Here is a 27796-nt window from a genome sequence, read left to right on the forward strand (position 1 = left end):
CTCCATATTAAACACCCTCTTTTTTATTTATTTATGAAAACCACAAGGTTCTTGAATCTGACCACTGCTCCAGCATGCAGTAGCCAAAACCCCATGGCCATGACGGTGCCATGTTCCTGTCTCTCCCCTCTTTACTTTTATTCTGACTAATCCTCACTCCCTCCTGGCAGTTGCTGTTGTCATCTGGGTCTCAACCAGACAGTCTCTCCTTGCTCCTTGCAGCTTCAGTGTTGTTGCTGACCTTGTCGGGAGGCAGCAGAGGAGGGTGTGGGACAGTGTTTGTAAAGTCTGCAGTTGTGGCAGTAATAACCTGGGCTTCACTCAGCTCACCCAGAGCAACTGCAGGCTTGCAAGCTCAGCACTAAGTGTGCCGCTCTTTATCTTTTACACTGTACTTTTACTGTATCTTTTGTATGTTTAAATACACACAGTTACCATTGTGTCATGTCCTACAGCATTGCGCACAGTCACAGGCAGTACAGGCCTGCAGCCCAGGAGCAATAGGTGTACCTGCGGCTACACTAAACCATTTCTGTTTGTGTAAGTGCACTCTGATGGTGCGTTTCTCAGTTTCCCCTGTTGGTAAGTGACACGTTTTCTCTTGCGGGAGTTCTTTAAACCAAAGCTCCTGGGGGCCTAGGATCCCGCAGTGTCAAGGATTCCTGGGACCAGAGTCTGAGAAGTCCTGCTCCACAGGCGGCAGTCACAGGAACCTTGAATTCATCTTTTCTCTGTTTAAACCCCACAGGAGGCTGGAGGGGGCCTGGCTGGAAGGTCAGGGGCAGCAGCCTTGTCGGTGGAGTCCCAGAGGCCCAGGTCCTGCCTGGGGTGTCTGTGAAGTCCAGCACGCCTGGGCTGACCTCTGTCTCCTCCACACTCAGGTTTGAATGGCGTCCCTGGGAGCATCTGGGACTTCGTTTCCGGCAGCTTCTCTCCCAGCCCGTCCCCCATTCTGAATGCCGGCCCCACATCCACTGCAAGTGCAAGTCCAAATGGCGCCGAACTGGCGCGGGTCAGGCGGCAGCTGGACGAGGCCAAGAGGAAGATCAGGCAGTGGGAGGAGTCCTGGCAGCAGGTGAAGCAGGTGAGTCCTGGGGAGGTGCCAGGCTCAGGGGAGACCAGGGTGCCCCCTGCCAGCCACCACAGCCCCTGGGTTTCAGGCCTGTGACGCATGGCAGCGGGAGGCCAAGGAGGCGAAGGAGCGTGCGCTGGCCGCGGACGGTGCCCGGCAGCTGGCACTGCAGAAGAAGGAGGAGGTGGAGGCCCAGTTCAGGCAGCTGCAGGAGGAGCTGGAAGGCCGGGGCATGTCCACGCTGCCAGGGCTGCGAGGCTGCAGCGACATCGGTGCCATCTCACTGCCCAAGCTACAGTCGCTGCAGAGCCAGCTCCGCCTAGATTTGGAGGCGGTGGACGGGGTGAGTCCTGGCTTCAGCTTCCAAGGTACCCGATGTCTGCCCCCGGCAGTGTGTGGGCCAGATGATGGCTGGGACCTGGCCTACCACTCCTCCCCCCTCCCGGCGGTCCTTCTCATTAGCTCCTCAGATGGCAGCTCATGCTCTGCTCCCAGAAGTGTGTGCACCACCTCTCCTGCCGGTCTGGCCCTCCCCTTCCTTTCTGGAGTCTGCCACGTCAGCCCCCTCCTGTGTCCTCATGGATAGAATCACGCCCCTCTTACCCCATACAACTGGAACCATGGTGTATGTCTGAGGCAGGTCACTGATCACCTCTTTGCATGATTTCATTATTTTTTCTCGAGTAGCAAAAACCTGGTGTTCAGCTCAGCTAGAAACTTCCCCCACACCAGGGCATTTTGTTAGAACTCGGAGCATCTGGAAGGTTCTAAAACTCTGCCTCTTTCTCCTCTTCTTCTGCTGACTGGCCAAGGTCCGGCTGCAGTGCACATACCTGATCGCTTCACCAGGCACTGTCCCTGGGCGGTGGCTCTTCCCCTGGTCAGAGGGCTGGGTCTCAGCTCAGGGTTCCACTGAGAAAATCTGGACTCACCAGCCACATCCTGGCCTGGTCCTTCCCACGCAGGCTTAGCCCCCCAGGAGCCAGACTTCCACTTAAAGGTCTCCGTGTTCCTGGGGTGACCCCTGCACGCGTGTCCATCCAGTCCTGAGCCTTCTTGTGCTAGCCATTATCTCCACGTGTTCTCCTTCACCTCTGGGGCCAGTGGTGGGAAGGGGCCGTCTGTGACCCGCCAACTTCTCACCTGCAGGTGATCTTCCAGCTCAGAGCGAAGCAGTGCGTGGTGTGCGGAGAGCCGGCCCGCGGCGCCGTCCTGCAGCCCTGCCAGCACCGTGTGCTCTGTGAGCCGTGTGTGGCCAGTGCGCCCGAGTGCCCCTACTGCGAGAGTCAGCCCCTCCCGTGGTGACGGCAGCCATGGTGGCCTCACCTCCTGGTGCCACCGACGTCGGGACCCCGGCCCAGCTGCATCCAGTTCCATGGTATTCTCCTCGTAGACCTTACGGCACACCCACAGCACCACCTGCCCGAGCCCAGGTTTGGGTGGGCCCAGTAATTACACGGGGTTTGCGGTCCTGACACTACTGTGACCACATCCTGGGAGTTCACGTCCCGGCCAAGCACTTTGTAAACAGGAACTGACGTGGACGGTCTCAGCTGCTATAAGCTGCTTTCTAGGTTCATGTCTTTTTAATATGCATATGAAGCTTTGTATTGTACTGTGAACTTAAAATATTTCCTATCAGTTTATTGTAATTCATATTATGGTAAATATATTAGATTTCATATTCTGAAATTAGTACTTATGAAATGAGCATTTATCTAGTAGTGAGAGATGCCTAGGATTTTTATAGGTTTTAAATTAAGTGCAAATAGTATTTATAGCAGAGTGGTTATTGGAAGACATACTTTTAGATGTTTTTAATTTTATGAAAGGAACTGTTCCTAACCATGTGCTCGTGCACACTAATTGGAGTCTTATTCCCCAGCACCGTGCAATGAGGGCGCTCAGTCACGCACCCAGGACCCGTGGCCACTTTTTCTAAGAGCCTGTGCCTTGCAAAAGGAGGAGGAGGGTTCCCTTGGTTTTATCTTCTCCCTTCAGTCTTTGTAAGACAATTTGATACTAGCGAAAAGTGCGACCAAGGGGGTACACCTGTTTTAGAGCCGCTTCGCGCAGCTTCCTGGGGCTGGCTGCAGGGCACCCCGCTGGCCCAGCACCCCCCACACCTGGGACCACGGGACTCCGCAGAGCGGACAGGCTCGCCCATCTTCGCGCACACGGCTTCAGGCGACACTTCCGACACTGTGGTCTGAACTGTGTGTAGGTATTGTCAGTCATCGCGAGGACCTGGCTCTCACGCTGGTCCCTGGCCCCAAGTAGCAGCCTGGCTTCAGGCCAAGAAGGAATGCCTGAGAGCGGGCCGGGTTTCAGTGATGACCTGAACCTTCTGGCCTACAGTGGGTCATTTTTTCCTAGAGACCTGGGTAGTAGTAGAACTGTGCTCAGTGCGGCCCGCCTAGATTGCTGAGAGGAAATCTTCGCAGAACCTGCCGTTTGGGAGGCAGGAGCAGGTACCGGCCCTCTAGCCTGGAGTGAACGCTGTGTTTCTACTTGCCTGGGGCTTTGCCAAAGAGTTTTAAATGCATTTTTAAAGTGCAAAGTGACTAGGTAAAAACTTTTATCAGTGACCAAATTAGAATGTATTTACTATAAGTTTAAAACATTTTTTAACATAAGACAAATTGATAAAAAGTTATCATTTTAAAGGTGGATCATGACATTCCACAGCTAGTGTGCTACTAAAGGTTAACTATGGACTTGGTTTTAGTAAATCCTTGTTTTTAATTATAGCGATAATGATTTATTAGGTCTTAGAAATTACGTATATTTTGTGCTACTGTTATCATTGTTTAAAATTATTTTTTATTAATATTTATGCACTTGTTTTCCATGTTAGGCCTTTGGCCTTTTTGGGGATAACAGGACAGTGTTTATTACTGATATCTAGCCTAGACATTTTACAATTATAAACAATTAAGAACAATTAAGCTTTAGGTCTATTTATAAGCTACTCTGGTCAGTTCTGTGGAGTTCGGGGGCCACAGGTGCAGTGCTCACAGGGGTTCCACAGCTGGGGTTGGGGCGGAGCCCGTGAGCACTCACCCTTCTCAGGTCAGGACTGGCTCTGAGAACAGATGTGTGGTGGGAAGACCAAAGAACCACCCAGAATGGAGCTCCCAGAGTGCCCGGCGCAGTGAGGGCTGTCATGTGGTACGCTCCCAGGGGGCTGCTCCTTGGGTGTCCCCTCCCCCCCTCCTCCTCCCCCCCCCGCCCCTGCAGTGGCCCTGACCTTAGGAGGGAGCCACCCTTTGCAGGCCTCACAGACTTAGGGTGGGAGGGGAGTGCTGGGTGTAGCAGTGAAAGCGTGTGGTGCTCAGTGTCTCTCAGCTCTAGTGTTCAACATTCGCAGTAACATTCTTGTCATACTACTCGTGCAGCTGATCAGCAAACCTCAACTCAGTGTGTGGACGCTTCACGTGGACTAATTTATGAAAGCCCCCAATCTGTATGTTTGTTCTGAATATTTAGATGGGAATGTTATTGGAATGGAATTATCTTAACTCAGAAGGTAGTATTTATAAGGTATAATCATTTACTTAGTGAATTGTTTAAAGTTGTTAACACCTGTTTAAATTTTTTTTACACTACAGCATTTATGCAATGGTTTACAGAATTCATGGAATTATTTTTATCAGTATGGAATTAAAAATTTGAATCTTTATTTGTCCGTATCTTTTGAGTCCAATCCTGAGAGCCACTGGCCTGGAAGGCACAGAGGAAGCACATCCTCTGCCTGATGCATGCTTTTCTGGGACGTCTCACTCTGCACTGTGTCCTGGCCTGCTCCTCCTCCCTGCTATAGGATGCCAGTCTGGTCTGTCTTCAGCCCCATCCCAGGTCATAAGGTGTTCCCAAGCAACCCTGGGTTGCCAGGTAGCTGCTCTGCTGTCCTGTCTGTGGGTACCTTGGAGCCCAAGTGTTCAGAGCTGGAAGTTTCTAGCAAAACAGCAGGCGGTGACAGGTCAGGGTCTGGCTCACAGGCAGCAGGTCCCAGTGGGCCCCCCAGGTGCGACTTACCCGCAGGCTTAGTGTAGGGGATGCCATGTTGGGTCAGCACACTTTGAAGTCTTTTAATCTCCTTTGATAGTTCTTTATGTGCCTGAAACAGGGAAGTTCAAAGGGCATGTCAGACCCCTCGGTGGGAGGCCGTCTGTGTCCAGAGAACTCGGCTCCCACCCTCCCAATCTGCACCTTACTGCAGCTCTCCAAGGTCTCAAACACCTGGCCCTGGGCACCGCCTTCCTGTGCGGATTCACTTTCTTCCGGGGCCTTTAAATAGCCAGCATCCTGAAAGAGTGCTCTGAGCAATTTCTCATGGCCCTGCAGGTCAGAGATGGAGAGGGAGCACCCCGTTCGTCGCTGTGCTGCACCCAGTCATGGGGTGCCCACCAGCCACGGGGTGCCCGCTGCGGCACCTCACCTGGGAAGTGATGAGCTCGTCGGCCAGGTCCTGCTCCACCTGGTCCCACCTCTGCTGCAGGGCCGTAGGCAGGGCTGGGTACACTGAGATCCAAGAGAAGCCAGACTTAGCTGAGCCCCGCTACCCCGTCTCCCAGGCCTCCGGCAGCCTACCTAACAAGGAGTGGGGGTGGCAGACGAGCGGCGTCTCGAAGGTCAGCGCGTAGACACAGGTGCTTGGCTCAGACACATGAGCCAGTCGGTTGCTTTTCCCACAGGTAAGCTCCACCTGGGGGGAACCTCGGTTGGAAGGTGGGTAAAGCAGGCACCCCCCTTCCCCAGGGCACACCCTACACAGCTGCACCTTGCTCTGCCGGCTCCGGGAGTGGCAGGAGTCGCCGTCCCTCATCCACATGCCACTGAAGGTGTTATTGGCGATTTCCCACTCGTGCCAGATGCTGAGGAGGAGCAGGGCAGGAGTTGGGTTAGGTTGGGCTGGGGGAGCGCACCACACCCAGGAGCCTGTAGCTCCTTATTCCCAAACGCGCTCACCCGAGGATCCCGCTGTAGGCATTCCAGCGGAAGGTCTGCTCATGCTGGGTCACGTTGTGGAATGGGCAGAACTCGTACTTGTACCTGGGGGTGCAGCTGCTGTCAGGGCTGTTCCCAGCCCCCGCCCCCGCTGCCCCGCCCCGCACTCACGTGGACTCCACCAGGCTGAAGCACTTGCCAGAAAGTCTGAAGAGATGTGCAGGCCCTAGAAGGGGAAAAGCAACAGGCTGAGTCCAGTGTAAGAGCAGGCACGTGGAAAAGCAGACAAGCCACAAAATGGGCCATCGGGAAAAAGGTTGGTTTAAACTTTAAAAATGGAGCATGAGAGTTTGGGTGACGTCAGCAAAACCTTAGACTAAGCAAACTCCAAGCTCCTTCCCCCTGTAAAACATCTAAAGAGCAAGCAAAACAGGCTGGGCTACCCTAAGAGGAGCTTTGAAAAACAGGTTTACAGCAACCAAGTAGAACTAAAGCACCTTCAAGCTGGTAGCACAAGGGTTAAGGCATTTTCTCTTGTCTTGTGCCTCCCCACTAACCCTCCTGGTGCTCACAAGGACCTTATCTGCAGCATTCCAACCTGGCTGGGGGCTGCCAGAGGACTGGTCTTTGTTTTGTCAACTCAGACCGCAGGTGGGAAAGTGGGCACTGCTCATGAAGCCGAGGGGGCCTAGAGATTCAGAAGTCTGAAGCAAGACTCTAGGAACTTAAGACATGTACACGCCTAACAGCAAGACGCACCTCAGGCTGCGCTCTAGGCTCAGAACATGCCCAGATGTTGGTGAAGACTGCCCCGTTACAGAGCCAGTATGCAAACTAACTGGCAGAGAGATCGGTTTCCAAAGGCCCGTTTTTCAATAAGATTTGCAAGGCATACTAAGAAACAGGAACACATTGCCTATTCAAAGGCAAATACTGACAGAACCACCTGAGAGAAGCCCAAACAGTGGACTTATTAAAGACTTTTGTTGTTTATTTTTAAATATGTTTTCATTGATTTTAGAGAGAGAGGGAAGCACAGGAAGAGAGAAGCATCCATTGGCTGCCTTCTGCCTGCTCCCTACTGAGGATTAACCCTTCAGCCCCGGTATGTGCCCTGACCAGAAACTGGACCAGCCACCTCTCGGCACATGAGATAACACTCAACCAACGGAACCACCAGCACAGCCAGGGCTACTAAACCTCTAATAACTACCTTAAATATTCTTCAAAGACTGTAAGAAAACAACGAAAGGGCATCAGGAAAATGATGTGGGCAGAGGTGAACACTACAGAAACCAAAAAGTTCTGGAGCTGAAAAATACAACTGAAATGAAAATCACACAAGGGATTCAATAGCAGATCTGAACAAACAATAGAAAAGAATCAGCTACCAGAGCCTAAGAAACCTTTGGCGCACATTATGGAAGTCCCCAAAGGAAAAGAGAAAGGGACAGAGATGTTAGTTGAGGAAATGATTGTCAGGAACTTCCCAATTTGATAAAAGACATGAATCTCCAAGTCCCAGAAGCTCCAAATATAATGAACTCAAAGAGACCCACATCAAGACCCAAGAGACAAATGTCAAAAACTAAGTCTTGAAAGCTGTAAGAAGTAACTTGTCTTCAATAAGACTATCAGCTGATTTCTATGCAGAAACTTTGAAAACCAGAAAACAGATGAAAACTCAACCGAGGATTCTATATCCAGGGAAAATATCCTCAAAAAAATAAGGTAAACAAAAGCTGAGGAACTTCATTCTCAATTAGACCTGACCTACATGAAATGCTGAAGGAGTCATTCAAGTTAAAATGAAAGGACTTTAATAACCTCCAGGAAAGGGCAAATTACAAAGCCAGCATTGCAATTCTGCTTTGTAAATACACAGAATTTAAAAGACAAATGCATAAAAATTATAAATCTATGTTAGCATGTGCACAACGTTTAAAAGGTAATCTGTAAAAACAACAAGGTCAATAGAGAAACAGCTGTGTAGGAGTGGTTTTTATATATACTTGAAGTTAAGATAGTATAAATTCAAATAGATTCTAAACTTGAGGATGTTACATAATCCCCATGGTAACCACTAATAAAAATAACTAATGCAAAGTATACACAAAGGGGAAAAAGGGGAAAATCAGACATGTCACCTAAGAAAAACAGTCAATAAAAACTAATGGGGGGGGCAATGGTAAAATATGTACACATATAATAATTTAATTGAAAAAATAAGGGGGGAAAAAAAAAAACTAAGCAGAACTGGGGGAGGGGGAGAACTAATGGAAGAGCCCTGGCCAGTGTGGTGCAGTGGCTAGAGCTTAGGCCAATGCTCCACAGGGCCACAAGTTTGATTCCTGTCAAAGGCACATACCTGTATTGCAAGTCCAATTCCCTGTCCAGGTTGGGGGTGTGCAGAAGGCAACCAATTGACATCAAGGTCTATCTCTCTGTGTATGTCTCTCTTCCCCCTCCCTCCCTTCCACTTTCTAAAAATGGAAAAAATATCCTTGGGTGTGGATTAACAACAAAAAACTAACCGAAGAAACAAGGGACAGCCAAAACTGGTTTAGCTCAGTGGATAAAGCCTCGGCCTTCGGACTGAAAGGTCCCAGGTTCAATTCCAGTCAAGGGCATGTATCTTGGTTGCGGGCACATCCTCAGTAGGGGGTGTGCAATAGGCAGCTGATCGATGATTCTCTCTCATTGATGTTTCTAACTAATTCTCTACCTTTCTGTAAAAAATCAATAAAATATATAAAAAAGAAATAAATTTATTCAAGGAGGCACAACACTTATCCACTGAAAACTACAAGCTACTGCCGAAAGAAATTAGAGACAAACATAAATAGAAAGATTTCCTGTGTCTATGAATAAAAAGATTTAATATTAAGATCTCAAACTACTGAAAATGACCCAGTTATTCAATGTAATCCATATTCAAATCCCAATGGTACTGGAAGTGCTAGTCACAGTGATCAGACAAGAAGAAAACATACAAGGAATCCAAATTGGAAAGGAGCAAGTAAAACTCATTAGTTGCAGATGACATGATATTGTTCACAGAAAACCCACAAAAAAACTAGATTTAATAAATGAATTCGGCAATGTACAAAATTAACACCCAAAAATCTATGGCATTTTTATTTTTTTTTAATATATTTTATTTATTTTTTACAGAGAGGAAGGGAGTTAGAACTGGTTTCGGCTATGGCATTTTAAAATATATATATTTTATTGATTTTTCACACAGAGGAAGAGCGAGGGATAGAGAGTTAGAAACATCGAAGAGAGAGAAACATCGATCAGCTGCCTCTTGCATATCCCCTACTGGGGACGCACCCACAGCCAAGGCACATGCCCTTGACTGGAACTGAACCTGAGACCTTTCAGTCCGCAGGTTGACGCTCTATCCACTGAGCCAAACTGGTTTCGGCTCGGCTATGGCATTTTTATAAACCAATAATGAATTTTCAGAAAGAGAAATTGAACAATCCCATTTACCATTGTCACAAAAAAAATTAAGATACTTAGGAATAAACAACAAGGAGGTAAAAGATTTGCACTCAGAAAACTATAGAATGTTGGAAAAAGAGACAGGAAGATATAAACAAGTGGAAGAATATACCTTGCTCATAGATTGGTAGAATCATCATTAAAATGTCCATACTACCCAAAGCGTCTACAGAATCAATGCAATCCTTATTAAATTACCAACGGCATATTTCACAGATCTAGAACAAATTACTCCAAAAATTTATATGGAACCAAAACAGACCCAAATAGCTTCAGCAATAGAATAAAACAAAAAACAAAGAAGGATCATGATACCAGATATCAAGTTATACTACAAAGCTACTACACATTCTCTATCCATGTTCTATGCTCTTCCTTGTTTTAAAGTCCTAAGTATGTTTTTGCTGCAGTCAATACATTATTGCTTGTTTTTCTAATAAATCCTATATAATAAAAGCCTAGGTGGTGACATGCCTTTACACGACATTGTTACAAGATGACCTTGCCGTGACACTGTCCCAAAATTGGCCACTCTCACGTCATCACAAGATGGCTGCCACAAGTTGGCCAGAAAGGGAGGGCAGTTGGGGGCAAACAGGCCAGCAGAGGAGGGCAATTGTGGGTGATCAGGCCGGCCAGAGAGGGTAGTTGGGGGTGATCAGGCGAGCAGGGGAGGGCAGTTGGGGCAACCAGCCTGCAGGGGAGGGCAGTTGGGTGTAATCAGGCCTGCAGGGGAGGGCAGTTGGGAGGGGACCAGGCTGGCAGGGAAGGGCAGTTAGGAGCAATCAGGCCTACAGGGGAGAGCAGTTAGCGGCAACGTGGCTGGCAGGGGAGGGAGGGCAGTTGGGGGGAACCAGGTCTGCAGGGAAGGCAAGTTAAGGGTGACCAGGCCGGCAGGAGAGGGCAATTAGGGGTAACCAGGCCAGCAAGGGAGGGTAGTTGGGGGAGACCAGGCTGGCAAGGGAGGTAAATTAGGTGTGACCAGGCCAGCAAGGGGCAACAAGGCCTGCAGGGGAGGACAGTTAGGGGCGACCAGGTCGGCAGGGGAGAGCAGTTAGGGGCAATTGGGCCAGCAGGGAAGCAGTTGGGCATCCATCAGGCTAGCAGAAAAGTGGTTAGGGGGTGATCAGGCTGGCAGGCAAAAGCAGTTAGGGGCAATGAGGCAAGCAGGCAAGTGGTTGGGAGCCAGCAGTCCTGGATTGTGAGATGGATGTCCCAGATTGGAGAGGGTGCAGGCTGGGCTGAAGGACACCCCCTCTCCCATGCATGAATTTCGTGCACTGGGCCTCTAGCATAATAAAAGCATAGTATGCAATTATGCTTCTATTATAGTAGAGTTCGACGAGTTTGACCAGAGGGCGAGGCAGGCCAGGGACAGGGAGGGAAATCCCACATGGTGGAGGCAGCAGGCGGCCAGCAGCCTCTAGAGACCCTACCAGTGCACAAATTTTGTGCACTGGGCCTCTAGCTGCTTAATAATAGCGAATGCAAAACCATCCTATGGAATACCAAGCATCAAGTGAAAAGAACGAGGACCAGCATCCACCACCATGAATACAAGACACAGTGAATGACAACAGCAAATGCACAAACTTATACAGTGGTACTGTTTTAAAAAAACAATGCAAAGCCACAAAAACAACAACAAACAAAAAAACCACACTACACGTTTTTTACTTGTATGCTTATGCATAAAAAAGCATAAAAGTCATATGAGAATGTTCTGAACTATTGCGCACTCAAAAATAACTGTCAACCAGGCCCGGAGCAGCCGGGTCGGGTGCGACCAGGCCCGGAGCAGCGGCTGCCAGGCTGGGAGCGGCCAGACCCGGAGCAGCAGCTGCCAAGTCCAGAGCAACTAGGTCGGGAGCGGCAGTGACCAGACCCGGAGCAGCTGGTTGTGGAACGAACCAGAGCAACAGAGGCCAGGCCCGGAACAGCTCGCTCCTCGCCTGCCCCTGCCCCACGGCTGCCTCTCAGACATGGCTGGAAACTTTGGTGGGAACTTGAGGGTCTGCTGAATCAAGTGATGAAGGCTTAGATCTGGATGTGTTGAGTTGGTATAGGGCTGGGGTGTTGATCTGTGAGTGCCTTGGGTGGGGCCTGGATGAGGCTGGTTGACCTATTTGGAAATGTCTTTTGTGTGAAATGTATCATTGGGCATGTGGAGGTATTATTGATATGAGAAAATGCTAAGTAACTGATTTACTATCTGAAAAGGGATTTACTATCGGGGAAAGGGAGGGAGGAAGAGACTGAACATAAACTGTGCACCTATGGATGAGGACAATGGGGGATGGGGAGGGGGCGGAGGGTGGGGTGGGAACCTGGTGGAGGGGGGGGAAAATGAGGAACCTTTGTAATAATATGAACAATAAAGATTGATTTAAAAAAAAAATAACTGTCAAAGGCTGACAAACCAATGCATGAGCCTCTAAGCCCTAACTTCCAGGGCCCCTCATCCGACGCCGTCCTTCCCTACCTGGCCCCCCTGCAGCAAGCTCCCGAGCGCTGACCCGGTCCACCCCGGGCTCCAGGCCAGTCCCCCGCTCCCTTCCTGGCCACTACCACGCCGGCGGCCAGGGAGCGGCACTCACCAGACACGGGTGAAGGGTCCCTCTTGGGCTGCAGGCGACTGGTCTGGGGCAGGAACGGGTTGTTGAGCCTGCGGGGATTGGTAGGGTCAGGAAGAATCCGGGCCCTAGGTCGCCCCTCGGCCCGGCCCGCGGCTCCACGCAAGGCTGCTCACCCGAACGTATTGGGCTCCTCCACCACCTTCATCTTGGCGGCGTCCGTGAGCGCGGGTCCTGTGGGGAACAGGGCGTGAGGAGGCGGGAAAGGGTCGCACGGGGCTGGGGGATGCGTCGGGAAGGGGCGCGGGGTCCCCGGAGCCTGGGCAGGGCGCGCCAGGGGCAGGACACTAACCATCCGCCGCGAGCGCCAACAGCAGCAGCAGGCGAACCAACGCGGCCGCCATCACTACGGACGCCGGCAGAACGCGCGGTCACGTGGGGTGCTGCGGGGTCACGTGGGCGCTGTCGGATCACGTGAGTGCCGGAAGTAGTAGTAGTAGTGCCTGTCGCAGGCTTAGCGCGTGTAGCCGGGCTGCGGTGGAGGGGCTTGCCGGCCGGTTTCCATAGTTCAAACCAGGTCTCCGGGCCCCGGTTTCCACTATGGGCCGCCGGCGGGCAGCGCGCGGGCCGGGGGCCGAAGGCAGCCGCACTCGGCGCCCCGCAGGCCGCTCCCTGGAAGCGTTCGCCGAGGACGTGAGCGTCGCGCTGCGCGGTAGGTGGGGTGAGATCCGGCCGCGGACCCGGGGCTGGGGTCGGAGGCCCAGGGCAGGTCGGCGGAGCCGCGCGTGACCCGGTCCCCTTCTCTGCCCGGTGCAGCGTCCGTGGAGTCAGAGACGGCCGAGGACGCGGACAGCCGGAGCCCGGCGCCGCTGCCGTGCACGCTGGCCATGTGGGAGCTGGGCCACTGCGACCCCCGGCGCTGCACCGGCCGCAAGCTGGCCCGCCTGGGCCTGGTGCGCTGCCTGCGCCTCGGTCACAGGTTCGGCGGCCTCGTGCTCAGCCCCATGGGCTCCCAGTACGTGTCCCCCGCTGACAGGTAGGCGGGAGAGGCCGGGGGTGAGAGTGGGAATGGGCGGGGTGCCTGCCTGGACCCTTATCTTAATAAGCCCCCGACTCTGGCGCATCATTCTGGTCAGGGTTCACCTATTTATAGCTGTCTGTCTAGTTTGCACCAATTGCCTAGCGTAGAGCCCATATATAGAGAGAATAGATCTCAAATAAATGTTTGTCACGTGAAGAAACGAGCTTGTTCTAGTTCCCTAGCTGACTCAGTTTGGCCTATGAAGGACCCCTGGAAGTTGTTTGGGGCAGGGGAGTGATGCTATTGTATCCCTAGTCAGACCAGCCTCCAGGGACATACCTGTTCTAGGGCCGTCACCAAGGTGATGCCGGCCCCAGAACCCTATGCTGCTCCTGGCAGACAGCTGGTGGCACAGTCGGGTGTGGCTGTCATCGACTGCTCCTGGGCCAGACTGGAGGAGACGCCCTTTGGGAAGATGCGGGGCAGTCACTTTCGGCTGCTGCCCCACCTGGTGGCCGCCAACCCCGTGAACTACGGCCGGCCCTGCAAACTGTCCTGTGTGGAGGCTTTTGCGGCTACCTTCTGCATCCTGGGTGAGTGTCGGAGCCTGGCGGCCTGGCTATGCCCCCAGCAGTGTGTTTTCTACTGGCAAGTCCCAGGGGAAACGTGAGGGTGTGGGCAGAGGTGGTTGATATGGAAAGGTGAGGGTTTCTATCCCAATTCCCACCTAAAAGTTTCCCCACTGTGGGGTTGAGGTGGCAAAATGAATAGCTGGCCTGCAGGCACTCAGGTTTGGCCTGTTATCTTGGCACCTCTGCCCTGAGAGTCCGCCATCACCCTGGAACTCATCCTCAGGGGATTTATGGTCCAGGGGCATTCGGTGGGCTGCAGAGGCAGGCATGGGCTGTCTGGCCTGGAGGATGGCGTCTGGCGGGCGCTTTTAGCTCCTGGGACCGCATTGGGGACGCTGGGGGCACGCTCAGGATTGGAAAGGGATTGACACCCTTCCTGGGTTTCCTGTTTCTGCGGCATCAGGCTTCTCAGACCTTGCTGTCATTTTGCTGCGCAAGTTCAAGTGGGGCAAGGCCTTCCTAGACCTGAACCGTCAGCTCTTGGACAAGTACGCAGCCTGCTGTGGGCCGGAGGAGGTGCTGCAGGCAGAGCAGGAGTTCCTGGCCCACGCTAAGGAGCGTCCCGAGGAAGAGATCGGTGAGGCCGGGCCCGGGTGGGAGCCCCCCGGGTGGGAGCCAGGACCCTCCGTGCCTGCCACCTCTCTGAGCAGCTCTGGGGAGGAGGGCTGGATTCTGCTCAAAACTCACCTACGATACACTTACGATACACTATCCTCTCTGCTCCCTCTGTTCAGATCCCTTTGATGTGGATTCAGGTCGAGAGTTTGCAAATCCCAACAGGCCCATGGCTAGCACCCGGTAGGTCCTTAGGCTTCCCAGTTTCGTGACAGCTCAGACCCAGGGCTGTCCTCAGCCTCTGGCCTCAGCCCTTCCTGCTCTGCAGAAACGGGGTGGGAGGGTTGACTTTGGAAATGGGGGTATGGACATCCCACTGAGAGAGGTTTCGGTTTCAAGAACACGGGGCCTATGAGGAATATGTCCCCAGCCTGGGGGCTTTTGTGGGTCAGATGGTGCCTTTAGTGAAACAACTACTTCCAGGTCGCCCAGGGACAGTGATGACACTGACAGTGAGGAGGAGTCTGAGGAACATGGGCCTGAAGCTGAGGACGGAGACTGCAGCAGCCCAGAAGAGGAGGAGACTCGGGAGCAGGGGTCAGAGGCCAGGGCCCCTGCCGAGGTTTGGAAAGGAATCAAGAAACGGCAGAGAGACTGAGGTTCCAGACTTGTATTTTTCAAGGCAGAGCGACGAGGAAACAGAGACAGCAGCAGAACTGGGGGAACGACAGGCCTGGTGGCCCTGGCTCATTGCACCTGCGAGCAGCACTGGCTGTGGGTGCTCTCCCAAGGCTCTGTCACAGCCTTGCTCTGGGTCCGGCCTCAGAGTCCCTAATGAAGCGGCAGCAGGGAGACTCCATGAGCCTGTTTCTTTGCACTCGGCCTGGGCACTTGGGGGAACTTTCCGTCTCTAGTGAGGCAGACCCTGGCCGGAAAGGTCTGGGCAGTGGGGGTGGCGGGCCGTGGAGTAGGTCTTGTGTGGGCGCGAACGTGGGGGTCTGGAGACTTACGATACTCTTAGCAAACCTCCATACGCCCTTCGTGGTGGAGGGTTCTGGAGCCCAGAGAAGCTGAGGGCACTGGCCGTCCTCTCCCTCTGCCTGGTGCCCTGGGAGCTGCTTCACTCAACGGTTCAGACTCAAACGCTGGCCTTCCTGCCTCAGCCTAGTGAGTGCCCTCCCCCAACCCCAGCTTCTAAGACAACTCTGCTGCAGCACTGGTGACGTTGGGGATGGACATTCTTAGCTGGGAGAGTACCGTCTGGTTTACTGCGGGATATTAAGCAGAACCCTTGAACTTTGTCCACCGGTACCAGAAGCATCCCTCCTTCAGCCTCCATGTGTGACAAATAAAAACATCTCCAAACAGGACCTAATGTCCCCTGGAGGGCAAAGCCTCCCCTCCACTGGGAATCGGGTGCCTGGGGCACTGGAACCCCAGGAGGCAGGTGAGGGAGCTCACCTGGTGGCCAGGCTACCTATATTCCCTGTCCAGGGGGTAGCTGCTGGCCAGGCCCCGCCAAGTTGGCCGCCCAGTTACAGGGTTGGGGGGTGCTTGCTGGGAGCAGGGTGTTCATAGCACATTCCACATGGACACACCAGCGCAGACAGGAGCTGGGGGACCCAGCTATAGCACAAATGCCACATAGCAGGGGAGGGGGCACCACAGCCCTGGCTGCACTAAGCTGGTCACAGGGTGAGGTGACACTGTGGGGACTTGGGGGGCAGTCTGGGGCTCACAGCTGCTGGGGTCTCAGGGGTCGGCCTCCATGAATTTCTCCAGCTCCCTGAGTCTCTTGACAAACTCCTGTGCCTCCCGGTTGGTACGGCCCTCCAGCATCCTCAGTGCAGACCTCACTGCAGGCAGGAGGGCAGGGGCAGCCTCAGGCCCTGCCAGCCCTTACACCGTCCGCCCCCACCCTGGTTCCCCCCTTACCCTGGGCTCTGGGCCGGCGCAGGTGCAGGGTGATGGGCTGCCCAGTCCTCGTGCTCCCCCCGACCTGGGGCCGCACGAGGCCGCCGAGGCCGCCCAAGCCGAGAGCCGCCTCCCCCGCGAAGTCGTTGGTGGACAGCCAGTCGTGGTCCATGACGGTGAAGAGCACACAGGCACCTCGACGGTGGCACGCCTCTGCTGGCACGGAGCTGCAGGGGGCAGAGGGGTCACCCAGAGCCCCGCTCCCTGCCGGGCCGGGCGTTGGGCAGGCGGGGCGGCACTCACAAGTAGAAGACTTCATCATACACCGGGTGCAGCGTCCGGCTTTTGACCTGGGTCCTCTGGCTGTGGACCAGCGGGAAAAAGTGCGGGGGGCCCAGCTCCACGATCACAAAGGGGTCGCTCAGGCCTGGGGGACAGGGCTGTGAGCAGACTGCCACCGTCCCACTGGCCTGGCCCACCTGGCCGTGCCTCTGCCCCTTACCGTTAGCGTCCAGGGGCAGCAGGTCAGCGGCGTGCAGCACTTCCACCACCAGCCGCTGCTCGGCGGCCTCGTAGTAGCAGCGCACGCTCAGGCGCCCGCACCGGCTATGCTCCAGTGACCTCTGCGAGAAGGCGGGGCCCGTGAGCTCAGCGGGGGCTGGGGGGGGGGGAGGCTGTGTGCCCGCTCCCGCACCGTGTACCTGCTTGAGCTTGTCCAGGTAATACTGCTCGATGCACTCGCGGGTGGAGCACTTGTGCAGGCGCAGCTCCTCCTCCAGCCTCTGCGGGGAGAGGAGAGAAGGTGGGTGCCAGCTCCTCCCTGAGGCCCGGGGGCTGGCGCAGGGCCGTGGCCCAGGTCAGGCCTCACCTTGTAGCTTCCGTCCCTCAGGTTCTCCAGGGGCAGACCCTGTCCATCTGCGTGGAAGAAGGTGACCAGGGCCTAAGGCAGGGCAAGAAGGGAGAGACGTGAGGCCGTGGCATGTGCTGGGGACGGAGGACCAAGACAGGTGGAGCCTTGAGTTTGCATTGCACCAGGATGTTAGGAGCCTGGGGCAGAGACACCTGTCACACCAGAAGCTGTCACACCTGTCATAGCAAAAGCCCCCAGAAGCTTGGGAAATGCTGGTGCCGGCGGCCAGGCATGCCTTAACAGGTAGCGCAGGTGCTGCTGACCCAGGTGGGCTGGCAGGGGGAAATGCCCTGTGGGTGCTTAGAGGAAGAGCTCTCCAGGCCTGACAAGCCGTGCACCTTGGCCTGGGGCAGCGGGGCCCAGGGGAGGGCGGCGGCCTTTCCCCCTGCAGCCCAGCAGAGGGGGCACGTCCACAAGGCCCTACCTCCAAGGTGAAGTGGAAGCGGCTGTAGAAGTCGGCAGAGACGTCCAGGTTGGTGCCCAGCGCCTGCAGAATGGCCTGCAAGAGCAGCTCCCAGAGGGCCTCCAGCACCCTGCAGGGACACGGCCTCGGTGACTGGCCCCTGGCCCGCCCCGCTCCCCCGGCCCAGCCCGTACCTGTCCAGGTTCTCCTTCACCAGCAAGGCGTTCAGCAGGGCCAGTTTCTCGTCGAGGTATTTCATGAGCGGGGCCACGGCCTGCGGGGAGGGTCCTCAGGGCCAGACTGCACCTGGGTCCCCCTCCTACACACTCACACACACACACACACACACACCTCACCGGGCAGAGCCCTCAGCCGGCCAAGCACTCACCTCGTCGTTCTGGATGGAGTCAGGCGAGAGGCTGATGTGCTGCACGTACTTCCTGATGTCACCCACCATCTGAGGGAGAGCAGCGCTCAGCACGGAGGGGAGCGGGGGGCGAGGGGGAGCCGGTCCCTATCCCGCCTTCCCTGCCCACCTTGGAGGTCAGGTGCGCGGTCACCGTGCAGGCCTCCCGCTGCAGGTCCTCGTCCAGGGCCTGCGTGCAGTTGAGCAGGGAGCGCGGCAGCCCTCCTGTGGGCCCCGCGGCCCCCTCCGGCCACGCCAGGCCTCGCAGTGCCTGGCCGACCGCCCGGCGCAGGAGCTCCACGTTGTTGAGGACCACGCAGAGCTGGAGAGGAGCCGGAGGGTGTGTGTTGGGGGGGGGGGGGGTTGGGAGAAGGTTAGTGTTCCTGTGGTCATGTGGGGGCCCCACCCACCTCCTACCCCCATCCGCCCGCCTGTCAGCCCGCTCACCGGCTCGCTCACTGCCTCGCCTGAGGCCCGGGGCTGAGCGTCCACCTTCTTCCGCAGCAGCTGAGTGTAGAAGAGGGCGGCCTCACACAGGTCCTGGGGGGACACGGGCGCGAGAGCTGTGGCCACCCCTGGCCCTGCTGCCCCGCGGACCCCGACCTGTTCTCGGGCTGCAGTTCCCACCTGGCTAAGCTGGGTGCCCAGCCCCTGGGCCTGGACGGGGTCTGGCCACTCTAAGCAGGTCCACAGCTCCTGGATGTGGCTGAAGCAGAGGCTTGCAGTGGCCGCCGAGCTGCTGTGCTTGGAGTTCTCCATCGGCTCCAGCTGGAAAGGCGAAAGGCAGCCTGGGTTTCGGGGGGCCCTGGATGGGTCCCAGGACCCTCGAGCCAGGTGCTCACTCACTGTGTCCACGTCAACAGCTCCCTGAAGCCTCCATTTGGCCTGGTCCCGCAGCACCTGCAGCCAAAGCTTCACGGCAGGTAGGAATGGCACGTGGATGCCCACCAGGGCCAGGGAGCGGCTGTCCCTGCAGCAGGAGGCAGCCAGTCAGAGCACGCCCGCCTCAGGCACCCCGAGCTGGCATGGCCGAGGGCCCCTGACCTTAGGGGTACCCAGGAGAGCCTTCTGCTCCAGGGCCCTCCAGGAGGAAACTAGAGAACACGGGAGAGGGGCAGGTGCGGGAGGGGAACAGGTGTAAGGAGGGGGGAAGTGGAGGGAGGGAGTAGGTGGTGGAGGGGGGAAGGAAGGGGTCAGGGACAGGACACCCACCGGCCCAGGATGCTGCCCCAAAAGCGCTGGATGTCTGCCAGGGACAGGTAGAGCTCGAAGAGCCGGGACGCCACCTCGAGGGTCATTTTGGAGCTCAGGTCCTCGGTCAGTACCCACACCTCCTCGGCGACCTGCCCAGAACGGTGGGGTCAAGCTGCCAGCAGCAAGGAAACGGGAGAGTCTCTCCCCCAACCCCGGCCTCACCAGACGCTCCAGCTGCCGGAAGGTGAGGGTGAAGAAGTCGATCTTGATGATGCTGCAAAAGACACACCTCAGACACCTGCTCACCCGGCCCTGGCCCCAGTGGCAGCACGTGGGGGGCTGGGTGTGGGCAGCCGGAGGAGCCCTGGGTGCCACCTGTGGAAGAGGCTGGCATAGATGCTGTAGCAGGACTGCAGGTCCTCATAGATGGCGTCAACCAGCTCCACCAGCCCAGCAAGTCGCTGCAGTCCCGGCTGCAAGGAAACAGGGCTCACACTGTCCATGCTGACCTTCTGGCCTGCACCCACCTGCCACACTATCCCCCCCCAATGGCCATACCCTTTTTGAGCGGTACCTGCTCGCGAGGACTCTTGGCGTTCAGGAGTCTGTCAAACCATTCCCGGTTTCCTCTCTGCAAGGAAAGCCGTGGAGGCAGTATGGGTGGGGAGGAGAAGAAAGGCAGAGGGCCTCGTTAGAGCAGGCCCAGGGCCAGAAGGTGGGGCGCTGGCAGCGGAGGGGTGCTGGGCAGGGGCAGGCCGGGCCGGACCAGGCTAAGACGCACTTTCAGGGCAGCAGTGATGTCCGTGTTTAGCTCCGTCTCGAAGGGGCAGACTTCAAAGGAAGGCTGGAAGAGCTGCAGCTTGTCCAGACACCTGGTGGAGGAGCCACAGCTGACTGGTGGCTGCCCCACCTGGTACCCTACCCCACCGGCGGCGCTGGCGGCTGCACCCACTTCAGCAGCAGCTCCAGGCGGCGGATGGCCGTGCTGTTGGTAGCGGGGAAGTAGTCCCGGAGCTGGCGCAGCAGCCGCAGTGCGAACTCGGAGAAGGCAGAGAAGCTGTCGGCCAGGCTCTCCTCCTGGGGGCGGGCACAGGGCCCTTTAGAACCGACCCGCAGGTCCCTTCCCCCACCTTCCATCCCCGGGGCCGGACAGCGAGTCAGCACAGCTTTGCCCTGAGGAACAGCCTCCAGCCCGATTGACCTCATCCTGCTGCCCTCTCCCACCTCAGACTCCACCGCCTCCCCTAGCGGCACCGCTGCTCCCTCCGCTCAGTCTCGGCAGCGCCCAGAACTCCCTCTGCTCTTCACCTGATCACAGGCATGACCCTCCTGCAACTCGTCCCTATCACAGTATCGCACACCACTTGTTCTTTCCCAAATCAACTCCCTCACGGGACACGAACCCAACGAAGAGAGGACTGCCCCTTCCTGCCGGCCCCAGCCCGAGTAGGCCCCCAGCCCGCCCTCCGAGGACAACATTTTCAGGCCGCATGGCCGAGTCCACCTGCTCCTGGGGCAGGGAGGCCGCCTCTTCCCAGTGCGCCTGCATGTCCTCCAGCAGCCCCAGCAGGTAGCCGTAGTCCAGGGTGCAGGTCTGATGGTGGCGGCTGCTGACTTGCCAGTGCCTGCGGGGCGCCCCAAGCCCAGAGCCAGGGCAGCGGCGTCGGGCAGGACCCCACGTCCAAGAGACCTCCAAGCGCCCCGCCCACTCGTGGGTGTGGCCTTCTCATGCCCAGCCCAGCCAATGGCAACACCCCGCCCAGTCATGGGAGTGGTCTGCTCCTGCCCCGTCCAGCCAATGGCACCACCGCGCCCTGCCCATGCCCCGCCCAGCTAATGGCCCCGCCCCGCCTAATGTTGTTTCGCCCCACCCACTTGTGGGAGTGACCTGATCACGCCCCGCCCACTCACAGCACCGCCAGTTGCAGAGCAGACAGGTCGCTTTGAGCGCCGTGCAAGCAGAGCACAGTGGCCGCAGGCGCGCTGAGCTCGCCCCGCCAGCTGCTGGAGTTGGGCTGGGGGAGGGACCGGGCGTGGGTGGAGGTGGGAGACTCCCATCCCCTCCCGCTTGCCTTCCCCAGGCCGTGCCCAGGGCGCCTCTACCTCCTCCGCTTGGTGCTCGAACTGCAGCAGCCGGCTGAGCAGCAGCAGATAGGACAGGAAGCCCGACCGCCCGCGCTGGCTCATGCGCGTGTCTCTCTGGAACAGAGGGCCCTTCATCAGGTGCCCGAGCCACGGGGCTGGGGTGCAGGGCCGGGGTCCCCACGGCTCCCCACAGCTCCCCACCTGTGTGGTGATCAGCTTGAGCACGAGCTGGCAGTCTCCCTGCACGCGGGAGGCGCTGGAGCGTGGTTCCAGCTTGAACCATCGGTCCTCGCCAGCCACGGGCACCTCCTGCAAGAAGGGGAGTCAGAATGGCGATTTCTCGGATGCTGTGGGGCTGTGGGGAGAACACAGGCCTCCACGCTTCCCTCCCAGTGGACTGGGGTGACTAGCACAGAGTGAGCACTCGGGTGCCTGGACAGAGTCCCAAGGAGACTGGCCCTGCACCCCCTTTAGTGAGGTTTCCACACCATGGCCCAAGAAGGATGGAAGTCTTGGGGGGGATTACAGGACACAGCCACTGCAGTACGCCAGGAGCAGAGGCCCCCGCAAGCCCGTGTTCCGTGAGCGAAGCCTCTGCACCCACTCACCCCGATGGGTATGTTGAGGCAGCCCAGGAAGTCATCGGTGTGGTCCTCGGCGGGCCCGGCCTTCCCATTCGCACGGGCTGACTTGACAATCTGTTTGAAATACCTGAGCACAGCAGGGCGGGCATCACACGTGAGGTCTCTGGGGAGCCACCACCCCTGGGAGGGCGCAAGGGTCCCGCCCGCGGTACCTGCCCATGCCCTTCAGGCCGATGACTTCATTTAGCTTCCTGCAGGCCTCCACCAGGGACACATCATCGTCATGGTCCCTGAGGAAGGGGGCACCCGGCTTGTCGAGCGCAGCCCAGCCCTGAGTGCCCCCTCCCGCCACCCTCTGCCCGGAGGCACCCACACCCCCTGCCTGCAGGGCCCAGGCTCTATACCAGATGTCCAGGTGCAGCTGGTCCGTGCTGACATCCTCAATCTCACTACAAGGAAAACAGAGACATCCGTGAGGCCTGCCAGGGCTGGGCAAGGACCACTTTAGGAGACACAGGGAAAGAGTCCATGACAGGCTGCGTGACCCTGAGGACACGAATCTCTCTGAGACGTAGTTTCCCCGCTAGCAAGTGGGCATGTGAAGTCCCCCTGGTTTCCTAGGCGGGCACTGAGACTGCTTACAGTGGCCACCCTCTGGCCACAGCCACCCCCCGTACCCCGGGGCTGGGCTGGCCTGCAGGCCATGTCTTCCTGACCATCTGCTGGGGGAGGGGCTTACAAGAGGAAGTGCTCCTTCCAGACGGGGTTCAGGGTGCTGCTCTTGACCTCGGTGACCTGGATGCACTTAGCTGGCAGCGGGCTGCCACGCTTGGCAGCCTTTCGGAAGCTGAAGCGCTGCTCCTTGTGCGGGCCTGGCTCCTGGGGGGTGCCCGAGGCCGACAGGATGCCCAGCATGCAGTACGGGTCACTGAAGCCTGGGGCACAGAGGAGCTTCAGTCCCTGATCACAGGCCCTCCTCCTCTCCGCAGTAACTGGGCCAGTCCTCACTCACCGTTGGGATCTTTGGCCAGCAGGTTCTTGGCACGCATGACGGACACCTTCAGGGCATATGTGGGGGCCTGTGGGCAGAGAGGTGCTGGGGAGCCTCTAGGGGTTCAGCCCTGCCCTGTGCCCTCCACCCAAGTCCTTGAACGCGGGCAGGGGGCAGCCTGACCTTGGCCTTCTTCACCCTCTCAATGGCCTCTGCATGCTCCTTGGGGCTGGTGCCAAACACCTGTGGAGGGCAGGCAGGTGTGAGGGCCCCGCTGGGCTGGCCCTCACTGTGGGGACCCCAGGCACAGCCCCAGACAGGATGCCTGACTGCAATGTCACGGGTGGAGGCAGCACACAGGTGAGAGAAAAGGGGTGTCTGCCAGTCCTTCTTTCTACTCTTCTGTGTGTGTGTGTGTGTGTGTGTGTGTGTGTGTGTATGTGCCCATCCTTCCGGTGTGCCAGTCAGCCTGTATGCGTGTCTGTCTGTGCACATACACATATGTGTATGTTGTGTACATGGTGCACGTGTGTTGTTCAGGTGACTGGCAGTGACGTCAGCAGTGGCAGTGGTCCCATTCCTTCCCAGGGGGCTCACCTGCTGGAGGAAGCTCAGGAGGGCCTCCTGGTCGTCCACCTGGTCGGGGCCCATGGTTCCCGCTCGGTAGAGGACGGTGTACAGGGCTTCCTCATAGAGCATCTCTACCTGTGGGCGGTGCAGGGAGCACACCCTCAGTCCCTGTCTCCCTTCAGGCCCCTTGGGCCCACCCTCCATGTGTCCCGCCCCAGCCCTCAGCAGCTCCTCCCACGGGCAGATGTCCACTCCCTGCCTCAGGGCCTTTGCACCTGCCTAGCCCTCTGCTGGGGGCTCCCACTCATCCCTGACCTCTGCTCCTCACTCACTTGAATGGGGAGGCCTGGCCCACCACTCCAGACACCCAGACTCTGAGCCTGGCACACATAGGTGCTCACAGCCTCACCCCATCCCTCTTACCTCCTCCTGGGTCAGGGCTCTCAGGCCACGGTTGGGGTCCGCAGGCTCAGCGGGGGCTGGTGAGTTGCTGCGCAGTAGGACCTAAGAGGGGGTGCTGGGGTGAGGGTCTCCGATGGTGGGGGTCCTGTGGCTGGCTGGGGGGGGGGTGACCCAGGGAGGGAATGGAGGGATGGAGGCCAGATGTGGAGGGGGCAGGTGAGGAGGCCTGGCACATCGCCCCCCGTGTACACAGCAGTGCCCAAGCTCCATCCTCACCTCAGGGCACGGCAGGCTCCGTCTGCCTTCCCCCTTCTTCAGGATGAGGCGCATCTGGGTGAAGAACTCCACCCCATCCCCCGGTTTCCTGCCGAGAAAGGCCAGGCGTGGGACCAGCAGACCCTCCCAAAGCTCAGGGCCAGCCACCAGCCCACACGACATCACAGCGTGATGGCCACAGGGCACCCCACGTTCTTGGGCACAGACCCTCCTAGGCTCCCTTTGGGCCCTGGGGCACCCACCAGGCCCCGGCGGCAGGCTCCTGCGGGTCGGCACCGGTGCTCCCCGGCTCCTCCTCGGTCCTCCGGCGGAAGGACGGGCAGACCTGCACCTGCCTGAGCACGCTGCTCTTGATCTCCAGCAGGGCGGACATGGCGGGTGCCTGCGGGCAGAGAGCAGGGCCGTGCCTTCCGGGCACCCGTTCCCCCAGGAGTTCAGGGCATCGCCGCTCAGTCCCCAATAAGCATCTTAGCGACGACTAAATGAACCAAAAACCAACAGAAGCCAGCATCCTGGGAACGGCCTGAGGCGGGAGGCGAGGGCCCCTCTGGGAGAGATGGCCGGCACTGTCGTGGCCACCAGAGGCAGGGCGGTGGGAGGGCAGGGGCCCCGGAGGCCACCCCCACCCTGGACTGTGCCGAGTCACTTGGTCTGAGTCTTCAGCCCGGGCACTGGGCCACCGTTCTTTTCACTGGCGTGGAAGGGCTGCTCCCTCTGCAGCCCCCAAAGCCGGAGGAGCGGCCGCTGCTTGAGCTGTTACCAGGGCAACCGCCAGCTTCGGTGTCTGCCTGTGACAGGGGCTAAGGGGCTCTGCAGCTCAGACAAACGTGACGCAGGAGCCCAGCGGCCGAGCTGCAGGGATGGAGGTGTCTGTGAGAACCAGACGCCCAAGGTGGCGGAGGGAGCACCTCTCTGCATGATGCTCAGCCCGGACAGGGGTGCCCCCCAGAGGGGGGTGCCGCTCTGTTCCCCTCCTCTGGATGAGGAAACTGAGGCCCCGGGTGTGGAAGCTGCCAAGGCCAGCAGGTAGCCCGAGGTGGAGGCCAGGTCCCCCAGGCTTCTGTGTCCAAGCACTAAGCTCCTGGCACACCCGAGTCCTGGGGTCTCTGACCGGTACCTCCTTACTCTCTCAGCCCATGGCCAAGATGGGTGCAACAGCGATGTTTGGGCACAGGCGTCTGGGAGTGGCGGCTCATCCTGAGATCTCGGAGACCCCGCAGGTTCCCCTGGCATCCTGGGCTGCCTGGGCAGGCGATGACCTCATGGCACCCAACAGTCTTGGCCCTGGGAGCCAGCCAGCACCTCACCCAGAGCTTCGACAGTGGGCGTGTGGCCACCCCCTCCCCCCGAAAGCACTCACTGGCTGCCAAGGTCCCACAGCCCATACGGGGTAGGAGTGAGCCTGGCATTGGAGCCTGTGTGATGGGTCCCAATGGGCCCTGGGCAGCAGCACAGAACATCCCTGCTTGTGCCCAGGCACCAGGGCCGGAGTCACAGCTCCCTCTGGTCCAACAAGCAAACTGAGGCCAGGCGTGGTGGCCCTGGGACAAGCCAAATGGTCAGGTCTGCTTGGTCCCCTGGCTGTCTTTAGGGCCCGGGTTGGCTGGGAAATGACAGTTCTGCAGTGTGGATGCCCCATTGCACGGCCCAGCCCTGCTCAGAGCCAGGATTCAAACCCAAGGCTCCGGGCCAGGCTCTCTCCGCTACCCTCAGTGGTTCTGATGCAGGTGAGTCTGGGGCAGCTGAGCTGAACCCAAAAGCCAGAAGGGTCTCCTCAGTCAGAGTCCCCAGTGGCCAGCAGGGCATCCTCAGTGGGAGGAAACACCTTCTGAGCACTGGGTGCCCTTCTACAGTAACCAGGTCCCTGGGAGAAGGACCTAGGCGTAGGGGCAGGGAGTGGCAGGATGCCTGGCCTCACACGCTAGTTCTCCACGCCATCTTCCTGGTCTTCTCTTCCCAGCTTGGCCCCTGCTCCCCCTTTCCCGCTTTTTCATTGATTCCTGGCTCCCCTCTCTCCCGGCCTCCGTGACTTCCCATCCCAGACAGTGCTGCCCTGCACCCCCCAGGGCAATGCCGGTTCCAAACGCTGCTCCCTGGGGACTCATCCCAACCTACTCCCTGGGGGGAGGGGCCTAGGGTCTGAATTTTACCCAGCTCTGCAGGTGTCCTTAGAGCTTTGAAGCCTGAGACCAGCTGTCCAAGGCAGCTAGGTGCTTCTGGAACGAACGCATGAAAAAATCTTACCCCGTTATTCCTTCGAGGTGCCCGCTTACCCGTCTTTACTCACCTGTTGCGACGCAACGTTCTCCATGCAGCATTCCCCCCACCCCCCTCTTCCCTCACTGACCCCCTCCCTCCTGCCCCCTCCGGGCTACCTCACCAGTTTTGTAGGGGTCTTTCCCCCAATGGGGGGGGGGGGGACGGTGGTCCAGGGAGTTCGGAAGATGATCAGATGAGCATGTATATTCTTAACCCCCTAGCAGCCTGGGGTAGGTGAAAGGGATGGGGAGGCCAGGGTCCCAGGAGGAGCGAGAGGGGGTGAGGGGGGACGGTGTGGGGGGCGCCTTCCTTCCGGGCCAGTTGCCTGAGAAACGCCGCAGAGCGTCTTCAGGGTCCCCAGCCGGACCCACCCCCGCGGCAGGCTGGCCGGCGCCCCTCCCCCGGCCCCTCCGGCTCCCGTGCTCCCCCCGGGGAGGGCGCACAGCGGGCGCGGGTGGAAATGCTGGAAACCCGCTCCTGAGAGCTCGCACCGTCCTCAGTTTCCCCGGTCCGGGGGCCGCCCGGTGCCACCTGGAGGTGTCCACGCAGGAGTTGAGGGGGTCGGCGTCCCAGGTCCATCAAGGTGGGCGCCAGCCGAGCTTCGACGGCGCGAGATGGAGCCGCAACACTCACCGTAGGCTTGGGGTCCTGCGGGCGGGGATGGGGTCCCCGGGGCCCCCTCTCACACGGACACTCCCGGACGCCCGGACAGCGGCCGCTCGCAGCCAGGCGCGCCGACGACTGAGCGCAGCTGACCCACCGCGGCTGCGGCCGGGGAGGGGGCGGGACCTGGCCGCTCGCCCCGCCCCCGCGGCCCACCCCGCGCCCCCTCCCCTCCCCTCCCTCCCTGCACCCCGCGTCCCCCGCGGTGAGCGAGGCCGGCGAGGGTCCCTGCCGGCGAGGGTCCCTGAGGGCCAGGGTCCTGCTCCCCCAGGGCCGGGCCAGGGCGCTCCCTTCCCCAGGGACCGGGGCGCAGAGATGTCAGTCAACCCATCGGTTGGTGCCGACCTGAAAGCAGGCTCAGCTCTGCGTCAGGATCTCCTCCCGAGGCCAGAGTCACCGAAACCCCCCAACAGGAGATTTTTGGGGAAGGGCTGTGCGGCCTCCTCCTGCCATCCTCCCAGCCCAGCGCTGTCCCCTGGGGCCACCTGGAGCAGGCCTGGGTCTGGGGACTTGGCCACCTCGGGCCTAACAGCTCCCTCCTCCCAAAGAGGAGTTCACACCAGGGGCAAGGGGTGCTGCAGTCATCAGCCCGGGACGCCCCACAGCGACCCTGACTACCTGTTGAGGTGATCCGTGCCCATGGTCCAGATGAGGCCCATGCTCCCCAGGTGGAGCCACAGTCCTGGTCACACAGCTTGTGGAAGGAACCCCAGGGCCTGCGCTGGACCCCACCCGCGCCTTTCCCAGCCCACTTTTAGGGCCCCTTTCTGGGCTCCCCACTCCATACCTACACAGCATCCTGAAACTTGACCTCAGTCACCTGGGG

General features: G+C 58.3%; 4 protein-coding genes across 16 annotated transcripts in view; 2 read left to right on the plus strand and 2 right to left on the minus strand.

The window, feature by feature from the left end:
- UNKL (unk like zinc finger) overlaps positions 1-4754 on the plus strand; it is a 48055-nt gene extending 43301 nt beyond the window's left edge. For 9 of the 10 annotated variants that reach the window (XM_036410960.2, XM_036410962.2, XM_036410963.2 and 6 more), the window contains 3 exons: positions 882-1084; positions 1161-1415; positions 2222-4754. In XM_036410960.2, coding sequence (XP_036266853.1) covers positions 882-1084; positions 1161-1415; positions 2222-2377 — 614 coding nt within the window. In that variant the 3' untranslated portion in view covers positions 2378-4754. Of the gene's footprint in view, positions 1-881; positions 1085-1160; positions 1494-1534; positions 2158-2221 lie in introns of those variants that run through there. The other variant, XM_036410967.2, reaches the window with a different exon arrangement.
- GNPTG (N-acetylglucosamine-1-phosphate transferase subunit gamma) lies at positions 4731-12545 on the minus strand. 2 transcript variants are annotated; one of them, XM_036410972.2, is made up of 11 exons: positions 12458-12545; positions 12282-12339; positions 12130-12197; positions 6194-6248; positions 6044-6127; positions 5856-5949; positions 5666-5780; positions 5514-5596; positions 5285-5413; positions 5111-5192; positions 4731-5029 (listed from the first exon to the last, which is right to left on the minus strand). In XM_036410972.2, exons 1-11 carry the CDS (start codon positions 12507-12509, stop codon positions 4932-4934), a joined length of 918 nt encoding a protein of 305 aa, XP_036266865.1. In that variant the 5' UTR covers positions 12510-12545; the 3' UTR covers positions 4731-4931. The 2 variants fall into 2 exon arrangements, with proteins under 2 accessions (XP_036266865.1, XP_036266864.1); XM_036410971.2 differs by having other exon boundaries at positions 6044-6139.
- Positions 12546-12607: 62 nt separating this feature from the next.
- Positions 12608-15169, plus strand: TSR3 (TSR3 ribosome maturation factor). 3 transcript variants are annotated; one of them, XM_036410968.2, is made up of 6 exons: positions 12615-12817; positions 12922-13141; positions 13475-13719; positions 14162-14335; positions 14493-14556; positions 14797-15169. In XM_036410968.2, the coding sequence occupies exons 1-6, from the start codon at positions 12706-12708 to the stop codon at positions 14969-14971; spliced, it is 990 nt and encodes a 329-aa protein (XP_036266861.1). In that variant the 5' UTR covers positions 12615-12705; the 3' UTR covers positions 14972-15169. The 3 variants fall into 3 exon arrangements, with proteins under 3 accessions (XP_036266863.1, XP_036266861.1, XP_036266862.1); XM_036410969.2 differs by having other exon boundaries at positions 12618-12817; positions 13526-13719; XM_036410970.2 differs by lacking the exon at positions 14162-14335 and having other exon boundaries at positions 12608-12817.
- Positions 14964-27076, minus strand: BAIAP3 (BAI1 associated protein 3). Its single transcript, XM_036410959.2, has 34 exons — positions 26941-27076; positions 24291-24430; positions 24049-24136; positions 23794-23874; positions 23398-23505; positions 22984-23043; positions 22822-22888; positions 22549-22744; positions 22214-22258; positions 22022-22099; positions 21834-21936; positions 21427-21534; positions 21244-21339; positions 21052-21155; positions 20645-20765; positions 20093-20217; positions 19922-20012; positions 19715-19771; positions 19516-19613; positions 19363-19414; positions 19159-19289; positions 18793-18916; positions 18574-18714; positions 18394-18486; positions 18077-18268; positions 17929-17997; positions 17735-17814; positions 17562-17670; positions 17096-17167; positions 16929-17009; positions 16730-16850; positions 16531-16654; positions 16249-16454; positions 14964-16169 (listed from the first exon to the last, which is right to left on the minus strand). The coding sequence occupies exons 2-34, from the start codon at positions 24419-24421 to the stop codon at positions 16066-16068; spliced, it is 3456 nt and encodes a 1151-aa protein (XP_036266852.1). The 5' UTR covers positions 24422-24430; positions 26941-27076; the 3' UTR covers positions 14964-16065.
- Positions 27077-27796: the final 720 nt, after the last annotated feature.

The sequence above is a fragment of the Pipistrellus kuhlii genome, unplaced genomic scaffold, assembly GCF_014108245.1.
Source record: "Pipistrellus kuhlii isolate mPipKuh1 unplaced genomic scaffold, mPipKuh1.p scaffold_m20_p_4, whole genome shotgun sequence".
NCBI lineage: Eukaryota > Metazoa > Chordata > Mammalia > Chiroptera > Vespertilionidae > Pipistrellus > Pipistrellus kuhlii.

Coding starts and splice junctions, on each gene's coding strand:
- GNPTG (XM_036410971.2), bottom strand. CDS start 12,509: ATGGCGGCCGCGTTGGTTCGCCTGCTGCTGCTGTTGGCGCTCGCGGCG. Junction 6,249..12,129: donor GGACCCTTCACCCGTGTCTG/GTGAGTGCCGCT, acceptor TTCCCCTTCTAG/GGCCTGCACATCTCTTCAGA. Junction 5,597..5,665: donor CCACCCCCACTCCTTGTTAG/GTAGGCTGCCGG, acceptor CTTGGATCTCAG/TGTACCCAGCCCTGCCTACG.
- TSR3 (XM_036410968.2), top strand. CDS start 12,706: ATGGGCCGCCGGCGGGCAGCGCGCGGGCCGGGGGCCGAAGGCAGCCGC. Junction 14,336..14,492: donor GCGTCCCGAGGAAGAGATCG/GTGAGGCCGGGC, acceptor CCCTCTGTTCAG/ATCCCTTTGATGTGGATTCA. Junction 14,557..14,796: donor AGGCCCATGGCTAGCACCCG/GTAGGTCCTTAG, acceptor AACTACTTCCAG/GTCGCCCAGGGACAGTGATG.
- BAIAP3 (XM_036410959.2), bottom strand. CDS start 24,421: ATGTCCGCCCTGCTGGAGATCAAGAGCAGCGTGCTCAGGCAGGTGCAG. Junction 22,745..22,821: donor GCTGGCCAAAGATCCCAACG/GTGAGTGAGGAC, acceptor TCTGTGCCCCAG/GCTTCAGTGACCCGTACTGC. Junction 18,269..18,393: donor GCGAGGCAGTGAGCGAGCCG/GTGAGCGGGCTG, acceptor GCTCCTCTCCAG/CTCTGCGTGGTCCTCAACAA.